This window comes from Phodopus roborovskii, unplaced genomic scaffold, assembly GCF_943737965.1.
Source record: "Phodopus roborovskii unplaced genomic scaffold, PHOROB, whole genome shotgun sequence".
Taxonomy (NCBI): Eukaryota; Metazoa; Chordata; class Mammalia; order Rodentia; family Cricetidae; genus Phodopus; species Phodopus roborovskii.
In genome coordinates, this window is record NW_026125295.1 from 28,526,443 (window position 1) to 28,544,900 (window position 18,458).

General features: G+C 37.4%; 1 protein-coding gene and 1 pseudogene across 1 annotated transcript in view; one reads left to right on the forward strand and one right to left on the reverse strand.

Annotated features, from left to right (window-relative positions):
* Plscr5 (phospholipid scramblase family member 5) overlaps positions 1–13,591 on the reverse strand; it is a 57,871-nt gene extending 44,280 nt beyond the window's left edge. Inside the window, exons 1-3 of the mRNA XM_051207210.1 lie at positions 13,453–13,591; positions 7,975–8,152; positions 2,980–3,164 (exon numbers count right to left, since the gene is read on the reverse strand). Of these exons, the coding sequence (XP_051063167.1) occupies positions 2,980–3,164; positions 7,975–7,987 (198 nt within the window). The 5' untranslated portion in view covers positions 7,988–8,152; positions 13,453–13,591. The remainder of the gene's footprint in view (positions 1–2,979; positions 3,165–7,974; positions 8,153–13,452) is intronic.
* Positions 13,592–16,510: 2,919 nt separating this feature from the next.
* Positions 16,511–17,432, forward strand: LOC127213443 (charged multivesicular body protein 3-like; annotated as a pseudogene).
* The last annotated feature ends 1,026 nt before the right edge of the window (positions 17,433–18,458 follow it).

Here is an 18,458-nt window from a genome sequence, read left to right on the forward strand (position 1 = left end):
AAAAAATTATTTGTTATTCTAGGTCTATGAACAAACATGTACCATGTTTCAACTAAAGAACACATTCGGTAAGGAAGAATTTATTATTCAAATAATAACCCTATAATTCCTCTATGAGGCTGTGTCTCGCTTACAGGATGCATGGTCTGTCTTCACCAAATTTTATTGTTCAGCTAATAATTTTTGGAACTCTTAAAATCCCAAATCAGAATTGCCAAGAACAAGAAAAGCAACAGTGTTTAAAATAATCCTGATAATGAGAAAAAGAAGTGATCCATCCAACAGTATTTTTGGAATATATTAAGACAACCTCTGAATAATAATGTAGAAGATTTTTAAATGTCCCCAAATTTCTTGTGAGGAAATGAAGACACAGGATGAGTATTGGATATTCAGCTTCTTCCAGTGCCCATATATCCATTGACTCCTTCAATTGGTACCATGCTCCTCTCAAGGAGGAATTACCTGTTCAGCCTGGAAGATGACTGCTTTATCCTGCAGTAGATGGAACAAATACAAAAGAGCCCCACAGCCAGACAGTATGCAGAGAGTGAGAGGTCTTGGAACACTCAAGCCTAAATGGATGCCTTCATCAGATCCCTTCCCTCAGGGCTCAGGGGAACCTACTAATGAGGAGGCAGAATGAGTTTAAGAGCAAGAGGGGATGGATGATACCAAGAAAACAAGGCCCTCTAAATCAACATGCTCAAAACTATATGAACTCACAGAGACTGAGGCAGCTACACAGGGCCCTAGAACTGAAAGGAGAGCTAGACACGTGCCCCCACTCCTAACCCAGAAGCAGTCTCCAACTGATAACCACTTGCAAATGAAAGTCTAATGTCCTTCAAGGGAGTTTCACTGGGGAAACAAACTACTCTTAAGGGTAGGCTGCATGCCTGGAAGTAGATAGCCAAAAGAAAATGAACTCATTCACATCTATGGAGGTTCCTTGACTCACATTGTAATGTCAAGGCTTTTCATTTAAAAATTATATAATTTTTAAATTTTTATTATACGTGTGTGTGTGTGTGTGTGTGTGTGTGTGTGTGTGTGTGATTCTCTCCTTTTAACCCTATAATCCCAAATGGCTTCCAGCTTAGTGTTTTTATTGGATTCCTGAGTGTGTAAATGAGTGGATCTATGTTTCTTGTGCCTTCTCTTGGGCTCTTTTCCTTCTGTTTGTTTTGTCCAATTCCCATTGTTAGTTTTGTCTTATCTTATTATATTATATCATTATCCCTTAGAAGCCTGTTTGTTTTCTAATGAAAGACAGAAAAGGGGTGGATTTGGAAGGTAGAGGGGAATTGGGTAAGACTTGGAGGAGATGAGGGTGGGGAAAATGTAATTAGGATATATGATATGAAAAAAAGTTACATTTTCAATAAAAGGAAAAGCATTTAGCACTACAAAATTATTTAACAGACGTTCTCTTACCCACTTACATGAAATACGTTTGAAATCCCCACTTTTTATGCATACATGATTTCAAGTAAACCCACATTCTGTTAACACAAAATGAGTAAGTTATTCCCTTTAGAAGTAAAATGTTAACAATTTATGGTATATGTTGTTTTCTGAAAGAAAAAAAAAAACTTAAGCAAAAGAATGTTTTCAGAAAATGGGCTACATTTAAAACTGAAGCTAGTGAGTTCTTATGTCTCTTTACTGAATGTTAGAGCATGCATCACGCCAAGCATCTGGCCACAGTGTGTCATCATTCATGGGCAGAAGAAGAGTATGTGATGACCATATGTGATCATCAAACCTCAGCCCTCTGGCGCTGGTATATCACTTTTATATTTGGCAAAACCTTGTCTGACAACACTCCCAAACAGCTTGCAGCAGTTAATCAACTCTGGTCAGCTATTACAGCTGATCCTTTTTGCAGATGGAAGATGGTAGGTTAGCTTTTCCAGCTTCTTTTGGTAGCTCCCTGAGCTCGCCAGTCTCTATAGAACATTTGTCTGCCAGTGGGTTTCTGGGGAAGGCATCTGCAATTATAAACATTTTCCCAGGAACATATGCTGCATGCAGCTTAAACCCTATCAGGCATAGCAGAAATCTCTTGTACCTTAAGGGAATTAACACAGATTTTGATAAAAGAGATAGATTTTATGTTTGAAAGAATGCCAAACAAAGGAGTCTGGCAGCAGATGTGCTGACATCTCAATATTAGTGTTAGTCTTTCTAATCTTGTGCAGGATAATTGTGCTAGAACAACAAAAACACATCCACATATGAATAGCAATTTCCACTTACTTGCCACATGACAAAGTTTTACAAGGCTTGAGGTGCTGTCCATCCTGCCACATCTAGAAAAGCAACAGTACCTAATAGTGTGATATGAGCATTCCAGCAGGTTGGCCTGGGGACTCCAGAACATCAGAAGACAGTAATGTGGCCAGGCTAACTCATTTCCCTTTGGACTTTCACATTGCTTTTGAGAGATCTGTTGAAAAGTCTCAACTTCTTGCAAAAGTTTGCAGGACTGTCTTCTCCCTTAAAGATGTGTGTTTCCCCAGCTTTTGGGCCATGTTTTATATTCTTTAATCAACATTTTTGTTTGATCATTAACTAATACAATGTTTGAATGACAGGGGCTAGGTGTTATGCTTCTTATGTGCCTTGAATATACAAGTACTCAATAAATGTTTAATTATAGCTGTAGGTGGCCTAGTCTGATAATTCCTTGAGAATATCTCCACACCTTGAGCAATGAACAGAAGGCAGATAAACGTGCTAAATGGCAAAGTTAAAACTATTTAGTCATGTAACTCTGTCAAGTAAATAAGGATAAGTGGCAATAGTATGGAATAAAGTTCTGTCTAAATAACAAAAATAATGTCAGTACTTTATAACTTTATGATTTATAATGCATTCAGTACTCTGTTAAATTATTGGTTGAAAAACAAGAAATCGAGTTTGAAAATTGCATTTAAAGGGAACACAAGAGTAGAAATGAAAAGGCATGCGAACCTGGCTTAAATATTCTAGACCAGGGGGGAGACTGGCTGTTGGCAGGAATCTACTTGGTTGAGGTTCATCCCGCTGCTGCCTTGCTTGTTTCCTGGGATGGGAAGAAGCTGTTCGAGATTGTTGATCTGGGTTTGTGGCTCCAGGAAAAAAACCAGGCAGACTTCCAGGCTTTTGATTCTGTGAATCTGCAAGAGAATGAATATCTTTATGTGTGTTAAAATTAAGATTGCTTTTGCTTGCTTGCTTGCTTCCTTCCTTTGTTTCTTCATTCCTTCCTTCGTTCCTTTCTTCTCTATCTCTCTCTCTTTCTTCCTCTCTCTCTCTCTCTCTCTCTCTCTCTCTCTCTCTCTCTCTCTCTTTCTTTCTTCCTTTCTTCCTGATTTAGATGGAAGTTTGTTCCTTGATTGATTGCTCTCTCATTTCAGTGCATTTTCTTTGTTTTTACTACTCCATACCATAGCACTTGACTTTTCAGCCAGGAAAAAAAAAAAAAAAAAAAAAATAAGGGACATAGAAGAATGCTGGTAGTTGTCAGACAAAGTTAGATAACTTGGCTTAAATAATTGGCCTGGAGATACACTGTATGAACATGTTTGTGTATAACTGAGAGATAATACCTGTTCAAAAACATGAAGAATCATAGACCATAAAAGCAAAATAAATGCTAACAGACCCCAGTAGCCTGTACATATAAAAGAATAGCCTTAGACTTTAATTTTTCCTTGGAATTTTGACTACCTAAGCCATAGTTTCTTTCTTTGAATATTATGGGTCTGACTTGTACTTTATGAAGTTACTCTGTCTACTTTATTAGTCATAATATTATTGCCCACTTTAATTTAAAAAAATCTCATATTTCAGACTTCATTAGAACCACTTGGGGTGGGGACCTATCAAAATATGTGTTGGATCTCTTTCTAGTTACTGATTCAGAAATTGAGGTGAGAGGCTTGTAAATTTGCATTTTGATAAGATCTTAGGTAAAACTAATAGTCCTAATGATATGAGGATATCCTCTGAAAACCCACTAGTAAACTGAGTAAGCTTAAAGAGACTCATTCTTTATCTGTGTCTTAGCATAATTATAGAATTATATAAAGGTAAGTTGGTTAGTGTAGAGATATCAACTGATATAAATATTAATGCTGAGTAAATATGATTCAATTCCAGACATTGAACTCTAAGTTTCTTGTTTATTGTGTATTATTTCTATGTGACATTATGTATAAGTCCTAAGCAGGAAAATCTTTATCCAAAATTATAAATGATAGCTTTCCACTAGTGTCCCTATTTTATTCTCATAAATATCTGTGTTATTTCCCTCACTGGATGGTAAGTTTTTTTTTCCCCCCATAGGCTACCAATGGTCATGCTTCTCATCCAGAGTGTCAAGGTTCTTTTTAAAATGTGAATAAAGCAGGGCGTTGGTGGCCCACACCTTTAGTCCCAGCACTCAGGAGGCAGAGCCAGGCAGATCTCTGTGAGTTCCAGGCCAGCCTGGTCTACAGAGCTAGTTCCAGGACAGGTACCAAAGCAATACAGAGAAACCCTGTCTTGAAAAAAAAAAAGTGAATAAATTTAAGTGGTTTATCAATGTTGCATTGCTTTAACTTAGCTGTTCGTTCACAAGGAAGTGAACAGTCAAGTCTTTTTTTTTTTTTGATGTTGTTAAATAGGGCCCATCGTGTAAAGCAAACACCATTAAGCATCACATTGCTTAACAACATTAGCATTATCTGAGAATATATCAATCATTAGGTGATTTCACTGATGTGTGAAGGTCGTGGAGTTACGTTTAAGAGCTAAATGGACTCTAGCATTATTAGGCAACAGCATCTCATGGACTATGGTCTTTGTGGTCCATCATGCACTGAAATATTGTTATGTAACATAAATGAGACAAAGGAATTGGTTCTGGATTGATACAAAGAATAAATTTATAGCAGTGGTATAAGTTTTGAGCAATTGCTTTCATTGAACATATAGTATGATTGGGGTGCTTATAAATACTTAATGTAAATTATAATGGTCTAATTTTTACAAGGATACCCAGATTTATGAAAAATTTTGTGGTTTTGAGGTATTTTCCTGTATCTTATAATCACAAATACAGTTTTAAAATGTACTGGGATTCTTTCTAGGATAATAAACTCCCATCATTAAGAAACTCAAGCATAGTCTGAACAGGGATGAAGGAACACAGATGAACGGCCCTTTGGACAAAGGAATAAATTGATTCTAGTAATGACAAGCTTGTTAAGCTTGTGCATAGAGGAAGTGTTAATGAGGGGCAATTGCCAGATGACTCATTTATTTATTTAACCCTCAAGTTGTAGGAACTAGCTACAACTAGTTAGAATTTATTTGAGATCTGTACAGGACTTACTTTAGGATTACACAAATGAAGAAACTTGTCCTTTGACCCCTTTGTAATAGAGCTTGTGAGTGATAAGGCTGCAACAGTTGACTTCCCTCAAGGATCCCCCAGAACTGTTCTGAACAAAGAAACGACACTGGAAGGGAACTCCCAGGTGGATCCCCAAGACCAGGAAGACTGTGTAAAACTGTCTTAAAATTAGAAGGAGCTACTGGTCATAAGATCAACACCAGAAAACAGTGAATGCAACAACACCTCATCCAGCATTAGTGCCAACAACAACCGCCATCATCATTTTGCAGAAAACAAAGCCAAAAGCAAACTTGTGGCAAAATTATGATCTAGAAAATATAGGTCACAAACAGAATGAATAATAGTAGTTTATGTGGGTATGGAGGTGCATTGTTATTGGACAGAAAGGGAACATTGCCAGCTGTTGGAAGCATTACATATCATGATCTTGGTGGTGGTCCTGTGAGTGTATCTTTGTTGAAAAAAAAAATCATGAGACCTATGTTTGGTGCAAAATTGTGCAAAACTCCACAATAAGAACATGGTTAATTAATAACAAACGTTGTTACAATATAACATTGTGTCTTACAGTCATTTTCTTCTTTAAAAGACTGCTAAATTACTCCAAGTTTATCTTGTAAACTATGCTGTTTCAACATACCACAGTAGGTTATTAAATGTCAGGAAAGGGGCTGCATATTGCTGACCTTGGCTACCAGGTTTCTGACCTAACAGCAGTTTCAGAGGATGCCTTTCCGTGCATTTGTTTCCAGGTAAAGGGTTCCAGATGATATGCATTTCTTCGGATCTATTGGATCTACAGCATCCAGTTCAGCCTGTCCTGGACTTGTCTATAAAATGCCCCATTACCCAGAGTCTCTGAGAAGATGCTACCCGACAATACAGTTTCATAGGTCAAAGACCAATATGAAGTTACAGCCATATCTTTTTTGATATGATTTTTGAAAAAAAAATACCTTCAAACATATCTTAGGTAAAAATGAGATAAGGTGAATTCTCAAACATGATTTCCTATTTAGATGGTACCTTACTGTTACTATGATTTTATAATAAATGCTTATCCAAACAATGGCTAAATGTTTTTAGCTGACCATTGGGGATGCTCTTTTTTTTTTTTTTATCTTAAAGTTTGTCTCTAGGTTAAGTGTATCTTTAATTTGCAAATCCAGTCTTTCTCATTACTGAAAATCACGTATTTTTGGCAGATTAATCATAATATTGCTTTCCAGTCACATTTTCTTCAAAGTCCCAGACCACCAGATGAATAAGAAACTCCTTTGAATTGCTATGTGGCTTTGAATTTCTATCTACTCTTTTAAAAATGTATAACTAAACCATAAATATTTTACACACTTTGCAACTCTTCCCCTTCCAGGCCACTCTGTTGCTGCCCTTAATTTATAAAATGAGAGGCAGTAGGACCGTGTTAGTGTCAGTCTTCAGGAAACATTTGTCAAGGTTTGTGTTTATTTGTCTTCAAATAGAGACTGCTATGCACACATACATGAAAATTCAATATTTTTCTATTTCTGATAGATTTTATAATCTGTTTATAAGAGTTCCCCAGTATACTTAGGCCTACATTAAATAAGAATGAAAAATACAAAGACTACTCAATTTGTTTAATAGATGTTGGGAGATATGCTTATAAAACAAACAAGATTGTATTCACATTATTTGGAATTAATCATCTATTTAAATAATTTAGGAGAGTTTACATTTGCTGAATTATCTGATTTGTGACTAGTTTTAAATGCTTCCCTAAATTTCACCAACCAAATTTCATTATCCTATAGAGCTTCATAGTGATTTGTTTTGATAATTGAATAAACATGGATCCTAACTTTATTTTTAGAAACATTTTACTGTGACTGCATCTTATTCTCCCTGAAGAAACCTTCTCTCTCATCTTTTGAAATCTGTCTTAATTAAAACAGATGTTTCAACAGTTTTAGGGTTCTGAGTGAAACTGTACCCTTTTCTGTTAGTGTTCATAGCAGATCTGCTTGCCTAAAATGGGGACTTTGATCATTTTGATTGTTTTTTTTAATGCTGAATTTATACCAAGTATTTAAAATATTTTAAGTTTATAAAGCTAAATATTTAGTCCTACTGCATCAAATTGAGGCTGCATTGATGTTCTATTCTTTACTGGGCTGTGTGCTACACGATTATGAACAACAAATGAGCAACTACAAATGTTTAAGTAACATTTTTAGATGTCTATGTGGAATCTTTCCTACAAATTCACTTACACTTGGAATTTCATCCCATTGCTGTGCTTAAATTAAATATCCCCACCTTCGATTTTGCTTTACAGCTTCTCTTATTAATTTGCTAAGTTTACATTCATCGCAATGAAAGCACATTTTACACCTGAACGTTTTACATTCTTTTGGCCAAAATGTATGTGTACTTAAAGTTAGGACAAAGTAAACCTTGGAGTAAAATAATTCAAACGCCAGTGCCCAAGAGCAATAAATAACAGCTTTTCAAGTACCAACCTCACTGGTTATAATATTTCAAAGCCATGCACTTCTCGTTGTAATATATAAAATTTAGTTGCTGGCTAGCTTTACTCTTACCTTTAGAGGCCATGGCAGTCTGAGTACCTCTTCAAAGGCAGCCAGGTGAAAAGGCTTTTCTTGTTTCAACACGGAGAGGGCAGAGTGAACAAAGCTCCGGACACTCGCTGTTCGCCTCATGTCAGCTTACAGACAACAGAAACAGTGTCTCGCTGGTTCTAGAGTGTTTGATTTTTATCTGTTTGGAGAATAGGGGGCGATGAAGCCATCACCCAACCTGAAAGACCTCGTTGGAAAAAGTGGCTTCTTAGAAATAGCAAAGAGAAGGGAAAACACAACATTTATGATGTCGTGCTGCCACTTAGGTGTGTAATATGTTCTGATATCAGGTGTGGTCTGTTCCTTTCTCAGGATCAGAGGCTGTATAAATCATCCCATCACCTGAAAGACTGTCATAGATGGAAGCAGTTCTTTATAAGTTCAAATGTTTGAGCCACCTTCTTCCTTATTTTGTCATGTGATTTCTGTCCAACCCACACCTCACAAAACAAACAAACAAACCAGAAGACCATGAATTCCCTGTCTCTTCTGCACATAAATAATTCTTTATTTTCAAGTGTAAATTAACTGTGATTAATCATAGGAATGGAGAAACACAAAGTTCCACAGAGCTAAGCCAAGCCTCCAGATATTTCACTCATCATGCATTGGAAGTGGAATTTCAACCTTAAAGAGTCACCCTCTGGTTGTAAGTGCAGCTTCCTAGGAGGATGTGGGGCTCTGCTCACCCAGCCAGCTGGGATGCTATATTACAGGATACATCACAGCACTCAGCACTGTGTACTCTAAAAACAGTGCAGTTGCCCAGGAAGAAATAGGGATGAAAAACTGAAAGTTTAATAGGGTACATATTAAAAGTATAGATTTTCTTAGTTGGCAGGTTACTTTCTGTTAAGTTTGGGCCTGAACACAACTAACTTATTTAAGTTTCATCCTATAGACAAGCTATATTTACATTCTTAAAAAATTAAACTCCATAAATTTTATTGGGAATTGCAAAACAAACAAACAACCAAAAACACACCCCCAAAATCAGAGTGTTTTAAATTGTGGTCATAACTGGGTAGTAATTTTGGCTATCCTGCAGAGCACCAAGTTTGAAATTGAAAGAAAAACATGATTAAACATTTGACCTGTAGAGGGCATACCATCCCTGCAATTGCAAATGGTCATGTGACCGATAGCTATGCTCTTTATGCTGTGCTCTGCAACCTGGCTTTTCTACTTGCTTTAATGTGGTATGGCTACTCTAGACATTTATCATTGCCTATTTCTCTTGTACATTCTCCCTGCATGGCCAACTACAATATTGTTTTCCTCTTTTCAGATGCCCTTACGTGCCTTGGAGCTCTCGTCTCTGTTCTTTTCTGACTGATACGCTTTTTTTAAGGAGAGGTATGAGCCCCTTTGTGGTGAAGTTCAGATGTTTCAAGCATGCTAACAGTGTCAAGTAGCCTAATAATTGATACCTGTTGCTTTGGCTTTTGCAGCTAGTATCTTTCTGTAGGAGCCGCTGCTGTACAACTTCACCTTCAACACTACTAGTCTGGACAGTGCTGTGCTCATAATAGAACCAAGGTCCCCATTATTGTTCAAGATGACCACACCCTCTGCCAGGGGCAGTGGCTTCTCTTACCCATGGTGATGTATTTTTCTCATCCCCAATTTTTGATCCTATCAAGCAGTGCTATTACAAAGTGAACGTGTCTAACAAAAAAAGGCAACAGCAACAAAAGAAGCAATACTGATAGAAGAAATACTGCCAAGTAGGAACATCAAATAATGAGCTTGCAGGAAAACAAGCAAACAATACAAAACAACAACAACAAAACCCAAACAACCTTGAAAACAGATACCAGAGAGCATAAGGTTGTGGTCTTGCCCCTCCCTGTTATTTCTTGACTGGCTACTTTGAGGCAAGCAAGTGTAGAGAATAGCTTAGCCCTCTTAAACTCCATCTGACTTGGACTATACTCACAATCCTCTAATCATGTTGTAGTTATCTGATCAGGCTATGTGCACAATTCCCATTTCTGCATACCTGTTACCAACATAAGATTTGCATTTGCATTATGTCACAAACACACCACACTACTAACAATGGAGTCAATTCCTTCTTCTGTCAATCATGCCTGAACTGATTTTTGATGCAGACACAATTAGGCAAAAGTCTGTGTCCTCAAGTGTATGTTTGTGTGCAATCCTCAATTTACCATGTTATGCATAATTTCATATGAATATAGTTAAAATCAGGTGCATTATGGAAAAGGACATGTGCAGTGGGCAAAGTCTTACATAATTTCCTACTAGTTAAAATGGAGACTCACACAAACTATATTGTTTAGTAACCAGCCATTCTTTCTCTCAAAACTGGCAAACAATAACTGGGCCCCTTAAATACCCTCACTCATTTGGCCTGCTATAAATCTTTACATTTATTCATTTTATTGACTTATTACTTATAGTGTGGTTGCCCACATCTGTGTGCACATGCTCACGTACACCATGGCACAAATGAGGTCAGAGGGAAAATTGTGGGAGTTGGTGGCAAGCAACTTTATCTACTGAGCCATCTTGCCAACCTTTATCACCTACTGAGCCATCTTGCCAGACCATTTATTTTGTCTTTGAATAGTTTTCTTGCTACTTAGGGAAATCTGTGTAAATGTTTATTTCAGTTCTTTAAGTAAGAAACCAAGACCAGGAAACAAGTGGCCCAGACTCTGACTGCTCATCACATTTTCTCTCCCGAGCCTTTGGTCTGTAACTTCCTTGTGTGAAATTGTTCTCCACTCATGACTATCATCCTTGTCTGTTCTTGCTGTCTGTTCCTGTATCCTCTGTTTCAGTCAAAAGAAAACAGAAAAATACACAGTATCTTCCTGAACCATTATCTTCTGCCCATGGCCCATTCGAGAATATATCAAAGATGTTTGGTCATGTTGTCCATTCAATAACAATTCCCTGTTTAAAACGTGGCATGCTATTTAATAGTTATATATTTGAAATCCATTTTCAGTTGAGAGATTCATCAAAATAGTATCTTTTGATACCAGGGCAGAGAATTACTTAAATCTGCATAGGAACAGGCCAGAGAATGGAGGCAGAGGCAGGCGGATCTCTATGAGTTTGAGGCCAGCCTGGTCTACAGAGTGAGTTCCATAATAGCCAGAACTGTTACACAGAGAACTGTTACACAGAGAAACCCTGTTTCAAAAAAACAAAAAGAAAATGTACGTAGTAATAGAGAAAAACACTATGCATTACAACACAAAACAACAAAAAGAAAAATGCCACTAATGTTTTCCAAATCACATTGTGCTAGTAAGATGGGGAGTAGAGTTATCCATAAGGTGACAAATTTGCCAGAACCTGGGAGAAAAAAACTGGGAAGAGCTGCTTTTGTAATATTTCACTAGGTTTGTTTTCTGTCTCTGGCTTTACTATGAAATGCACATGCATTTAAAAGTCATATATATACACAAGTATATTTATGTGTGTACCTCTACAGATACATGTAAAAGCATATACATATCCACATACATATATGCACAATCTAAGTTTATATAAAGGGTCACTTATTTTTCTTGATTTTATAAAATATTATTTCCAATATGATTATTGCAGTTTATTAAATTTCAAATATTGTTCTTTTCTTAGACAATGATGTCTCCATTGGTGCAAGCAGTGGTTCTATACATGTCATCTCTTTGTATTACAATATGCAGAAATAAAACTGCTTGCATGGAATATGAAAATTTAGATGCTTACTAAGTACTTCTAACAAATTAGTGGCTAATAGTTCTCATTTCCACACATTGTTTTCAATACACACTTGGTCAGTATAAAGAGGGATGAACCAGGGGATTTATACATGTTAATGCCTGAGGAGGTAGCACTTGAAGACTTTAATTATATCATCCAAGAAATACCTAAGAAATGTAAAATAACAAACAAAAGAATTAAATAACCTCATTTGTATTTCTTTGTTCATCTGCTCGGGCCACATTGTCATGAAATGATAATTAATGACAAATATTATGACTTCTGACCATAATAGTGATGATTAGACATGAGAATATATGTAAAAGGGCTATAAGTTAGCAATGGAAAAATTCCTTTCAATCTTGTTATAGCATGATTTCTAGAATATGAATATCCCTTCACCAGTGCCTGAGTGAAGCATTTCTACTCATAAACTCAATCTTCAATATTTCTCCTATCAACAAATACGTTATGGATCTAATCAGGATGAGAGTAAATAATAAGAGAAAGAAAAAACAAATATGGGGAAATATCATTGTTGGGATTTTCCAGAGTTGTAGGATACATAGCTACTCATGAAATTTGGGGAATAAAAAACATTCTTTTAATGTGACCTGATGTTTCTTATTGTTAACACTACTATTCATTTAAACAATTGTGAATAAACATTATACTTGAGTGCATTTATTTACTATTTACTCAATCCTGATCTTTTGACACAGCATTTCATTAATGTATGCATTTAAAATCACTCATTAACTTTTCATTGTGTTCATGGCATCATAAAGAATATTAACATCTAAAGACATGGCTCTGCAATATAACAGAATTCAATAATACACCTATTCCTGACAATTAAAAGTCAGTTTCTACCTTCTGAAAATAAAATGACACAACTCATTCTCTTTCTGAAAAAAGCATTTAATTAGTATCAATAATGTGTCTTCAAATGAGATGGACAATTAATGGTTTCACACATGCTTGTTAAATCCCCCCCCCTTTCTGTTACTTTACAACAGGAGAGTAATAGCTATTGAAATATTCATTTTTGAGTAATGAGAATAGTAAATTGCATCATGCTTCTTTGCTGGCAGTAAGAAATGTTTCAATCTGCTTTCTTTCTAACAGAAAAACAAACCGTAACAATTTAAAGGACCAGAAAGGAAAGAAAAGAACCCTAGACTGAATGTCTGAACAAATCGGAAATGAATTCCTCAGCACATTTATCTAGAGCCCCCAATGACCTGGATGGAGTAGAAAAAAACTGAATTGGAAGACCTGTACTCAGTGTCTCCATTTGTCCAAGTGGATAAATCCTCTCTCACCAATAGATTGCAAATCCCACAGGAGTAGACCTTTACCTGCCTTATTGCTCTTTACATCGTTTCATTTACTCCATTTACTTCAATATGACTCAGGTGGGATGGTGTTTGGACATAAATCTGTCTGCATAGCCTTGTTTTGCTACTTACCTGCCATGCACAATGAAAATTTAACCATCTCTGATTCTATCCTGCGATTCTAAGAGGAAAGAAAACATTTGGAAACATTCTGGCTTATATGAATTTCCCAGAGAGAGAGAAGCGGGGAGGGCTGGAGATATGAAGCAAATGGATATATATTACCAATCTCCAGGAACCTCAAACTACCCCAACAAGAACTCCTTTGCCATCTTTGAGTCTGGCTTTTGGTCATTATTTGAGTTATATTTACCTTGTAGATACTTTTTCCTCTCAACATCTGTCTGCATCTTCACAAATATCACCAAAATACTGCAATGAGCCCTTCAGTTACTGCAGCCTCCAGCCCAGCATCTCTGTATAGAACTGCCTTCACTGGCTGAGGCTCCACCACACAGAGCCAGGGCAGCTGCAGTTCAGAGACAGTCAGCTAGACCAGTTTTGTGCAGTGCACTTTCTTCCCTTTTCTAGCATTAAAAATAGCTTCCCTGGTTTTCAATCCCCCAGGGTCAAAGCTCCCGTGAAAATGAGGTTATTATCATAATAAATATATATTAAATATAAAGGCAAAACATATCAGAGTCAATTTACGCTTAGTAGCACATGTTTATTGTTTACTTCCTGTGCTATTTATGGGCTAAATCATTGAGAAAATAGCACATTCGAAAAGATACTTTGCTAAGCAATAGCGAAGAGTGAGATGAGACACTGCAAACCACAGTGCTGGGTAGTTTTTGTCAACTTGACACAAACCTAGGCGAAACTGTGAAGAGGAAATCTCAGTTGAGGAATTTCCTTCTTCAAATTGTCTCGTGAGCATGGCTGTGGGGGAATATCCTTGCTGGTTGATTGGTGTAAGAGGGTCCAGTCTACTGTCATCCCTAGGCAGATGGGTGTGGGATGTATAAAAGGGAGGTATCTGAGAAAGCCTGGCAGAGAAAGCATATAAGTGATGCTCCTCTCCGGTCGATACTGCTGTGCCTGCTTCCAGGCTCTTGCCTTGAATTTCCATGTTGGCTTTCCTAGGTTGCGTAACTGGTTGGCCAAGTAAACTGTTTCCTTTTCAAATTCCTTTTGGTAGTGGTGTTTATCACAGCAATAGAAAGCAAACAGGAACAACCATGTAGAAGGAAGCCTCACTAAACAGAAAGCAAAGGTTTTGTGGGGAAAATAGGTCTAAGTTTGATCTTTGATTATTTCACTTTCTTGTTTTTACCTAGTTGATAAAACTTCTATTATCTTTATTAGGATTCCCTTGGCTCCCGGGAAGTGTTCACCAAAAACAATTGAGTAGTTTCCACAAAAGCCTTGTATATGGTTTGGGCCTTTCTCCCTTAATTATGAGCAAATTCATGAACTGTGAAAATGGATGAGAACTGTAATATTTATCTTATTTTAAATAATAATAATCAGTCATATCTAAGCCAGCTGCAAATGAATGTGTTACTGTGGGTTTTGTTTGTCTGGAGACATAGGCTACTGTGATATTTGTAAAAGACATTATTGAGGACTGTGTTCACATTCTGCACTGAAGAAGGTGAATGATATTTCTACTCTATAATGTTGCTTTTTCTTTTGAAACTCCTTAGTTGCTTTTCTGATACAAATTTTGAGATATATATGTTTCTCTTATTGGTTGATGAATAAAACACTGATTGGTCATTAGCCAGGCAGGGAATATAAGTGGGGCTGCCAGAAGAGGAGAATTCTGGGAAGGAGAGGCTGAGTGGAGCCACCAGAGAGATTCCATGTAGCTGCCGAAGGAGTAACATGCTGGAACATTCTCCAGTAAGGTAAGACTATGTGGAAATACTTAGATTAATAAAAATGGGTTAATAATTAAGAGAGAGCTAGCCAATAAGGAGCCTGAGCCGTTGGTCAAACCATTTATAGTTAATATATATGGCAGTGTGTTTGTTTGGGGCTAAAGGACTCTGACAGACCAGGTGGAATAGGAAATTGTCCACAAACACAGTTTAGAGAGCATATTTAAAATATTTCTTAAGCAGTTGAAATTAATTTAACATTTCATCTGTTTTTGTTGTAGTACTATGTTGTTTCTATTACTATAGCTTTGTCATATTTTTTAAACAGTTGAAATTAATTTAAAATATTTTATGTTTTTATTGTAGTATTATGCTGTTTCTATTACTATAGCTTTGTAATATAACTTGATCTCAGATATAGTGATTATCTCTAGCTGTGGTTTATTGTTCAGAATGGTTAGGACTACTAGCCTGGATAGTTTGGGTTTTCATGAGAAATTTGAGATGATCTTTTTTTTCAATTCATGTGAAACTGCATTAGAAATTTGATGGGGATAATATTGGATCAGTATGTTGCCTTTGACAGAATAGCCATTTTTTTAAACAATATTAATTCTACCAATCCATGATCCATGGAGGACCTTCATCTTCTAGTACCTTCCTCAGTTTCTTACTTCAGTTTCTCCAGATTTTCATATTACACTTCTACTTTTTGGTTTGAATTACTCCAATATTCTATTGATGCTAATGTGAATTGAATTGCTTTCATGATTTTGTGCTCAATATGGCTTTGTTTTGTTTTGCTAATGTATGAATGTTATCTAAGTTTAGTGCATTGATTTTGTATCCTGTTACTTTCCTGAATAGGGTTATCAACTGTATATGTGTTTAAATTAGAGTATGCATAAAAGGCAGAAAATGAGTAAGGGGGAGAGCTTCAGTGGAATGGAATAAAATGCAGGTAGTGTAAAGAGGAATAGGCAAATAATGGAACAGAAGGAGTTAAATGAAGTAGGGAATAGGAAAGCAGAATAGAGGAGAAAGTATGGGGAGGTATAAAATGACACTAAGTGTTAGATAGAAATCCACTTCTGTAGAAGCTTCATAAAATGCACACACACACACACACACACACACACACACACACACACACACAAAGGGAGTTCAAATAAAGTTGTTCTGTAACAGGGAGACAATACCTCACCTGTACATCATAGGCTATCATATAAAAATAAAAATTCCAGTACCAGGTATAGATCCCCTTTTTTTGAGTAGTGGTCAATGGGGCACAATACATTCCGCAAACACTACAGGCTATTTCAATTGTCCTAGGTTACCTTCCATAACTTGACAACAAGACATTGTTTTTTCTTTATTTTTTTATTTATTTTACATAACAAAGTCCATTTAAATGAAAACAAACATTTATAGTCAGTATTTGGGAATTTGGGCTTTGTTGTTATAGAAGATATCACATACGCCTTCTCCTCTCGATTCCCTTCTTTGCGGCCCCGCCCAGGCGGCTGCCCGTGACCTGCCTGGGCACAGGGAATGGGAAGTCGGAAGGGTTAAGAGGAGTCCAGTTCGTCATGGGGCTGTTCCCGAAGACCCAGGAGAAGCCTCCCAAGGAGCTGGTCAATGAATGGTCATTGAAGATCAGAAAGGAAATGAGAGTTGTTGACAGGCAAATAAGAGGAATACTTTCCTGAATGTGGCACATGGGAAGGATTCCAGAAAGAGCATGGTGGTCTCATTGAGTTGAAGACTTGGATATCAGGGGAAAGCAAGACAGGCAGGACTAGGAGACAAGGAGGATTCAAGGAAGTAGTAGGGAGGAGTCAGCATGGAGAGACTGAGAGAAAAGAACACCAGCCCACTGTCTGATATCCAAAGAGAAGAGGAGAAAGTAAAATGGTCTGTGAAAGATGCAGCCAAGAAGGGCCAAAAGGATGTCTGTGTGGTGCTGGCCAAGGAGATGATCAGGTTAAGGAAGGCCGTGAGCAAGCTCTATGCATCCAAAGCACACATGAACTCTGTGCTCATGGGGATGAAGAACCAGCTTGCGGTCCTAAGAGCAGCTGGTTCCCTGCAAAAGGGCATAGAAGTGATGAAGGTCATGCAGAGTCTGGTGAAGATCCCAGAATTCCAGGCCACCATGCGGGAGCTGTCCAAAGAGATGATGAAGGCTGGAATCATAGAGGAGATGTTAGATTTGAAAGCATGGATGATCAGGAAGAAATGGAAGAGGCAGCAGAAATGGAGATCGACAGAGTCCTCTTTGAAATCACAGCAGGAGCCTTGGGCAAAGCACCCAGTAAAGTAACTGACGCCCTTCCTGAGCCTGAGCCTTCAGGAGCAATGGCTGCCACAGAAGAGGGAGAGGATGAGGAGGATCAAGAGGACTTGGAGGCCATGCGGTCCCAACTGGCCACGCTCCGAAGCTAGGGCCACCCAGTTGGGGCCTCATCTCTGGTGCCCTCCTCTAGTGTGGGCACAGCCTCTGAGGGGTCACCCTTTCCTGCCTCTCTTGCACTACATCTCTATTGTGAAGCATTACATTTTGGAGAGGGTTCTATGCTAGTGTATCTTCACTGTCTGCAGAGGTTTTAAGGATTGTTTTTATGAAGGTGGTGTGATCAAATGCACCATTTTCAAGAGCATAAATAGCAGAAGTATCTTTCTTTGGGGAGGGTGAAGAAACCCATTTTCTCATGAAGCAATTATGAGAAGAGTCAATTGAATGTTGACTTGTGGCAAGCTATGTAAAATTAAGTTTATATTTTGTTACATCTTTCCACTTACGATGTTTTATGCACATTAGTTTTACCATATTTTATGTATGTATACTTTTCTTGTATTCAAGACATTTGTATATTGATACAATTTGGGATATTTATCATGCTGCCCTTTATAGTTCTACCTCTTGTCTTGACATTTCTACTCTACCTCTATTTTAGGGATTTATATGTATGTATATGTATATAGTTATATTGTTTAAGTATTTGTTCCTGCTTTACTCAGGGAAGTTTTAATCAGTTTTTTAGCTAAGTTCCTGAGTATTAGAGATTATCTTCACTCATGTTTCCTGTACCTATGAGATTAGTCAGATATAGATGCTTAATCTTCAATCACTTCATAGACATGCAGAACATGGCATTTAAATGTTTTAATATTAGTACTCATGAGTACTCATTAGTACTCATTGACATGAGACACTGTTGCTCCTGACAGCACCATGCACTTTCCCGAAAATATGTTGAACACTGTTGTTGCTCCTGCTGGAGTTCATTCTCGCCTCAGCTAATGGCCTGTTGGGCAAAGAATTGCCCCCCACCTTGACCACTGATTTGGACATGCAGTCCTATGTGCTTGCAGGAGACAAATATAGAAGACTGCTGGACCTTGCCAAGTCAGGGTAAGACAGCCATTCTACCTCCCTGCTGTTGTTGTGGTCTGTCAAGTACTCTTGGCCTTAGCCATAACTGGGTGTACC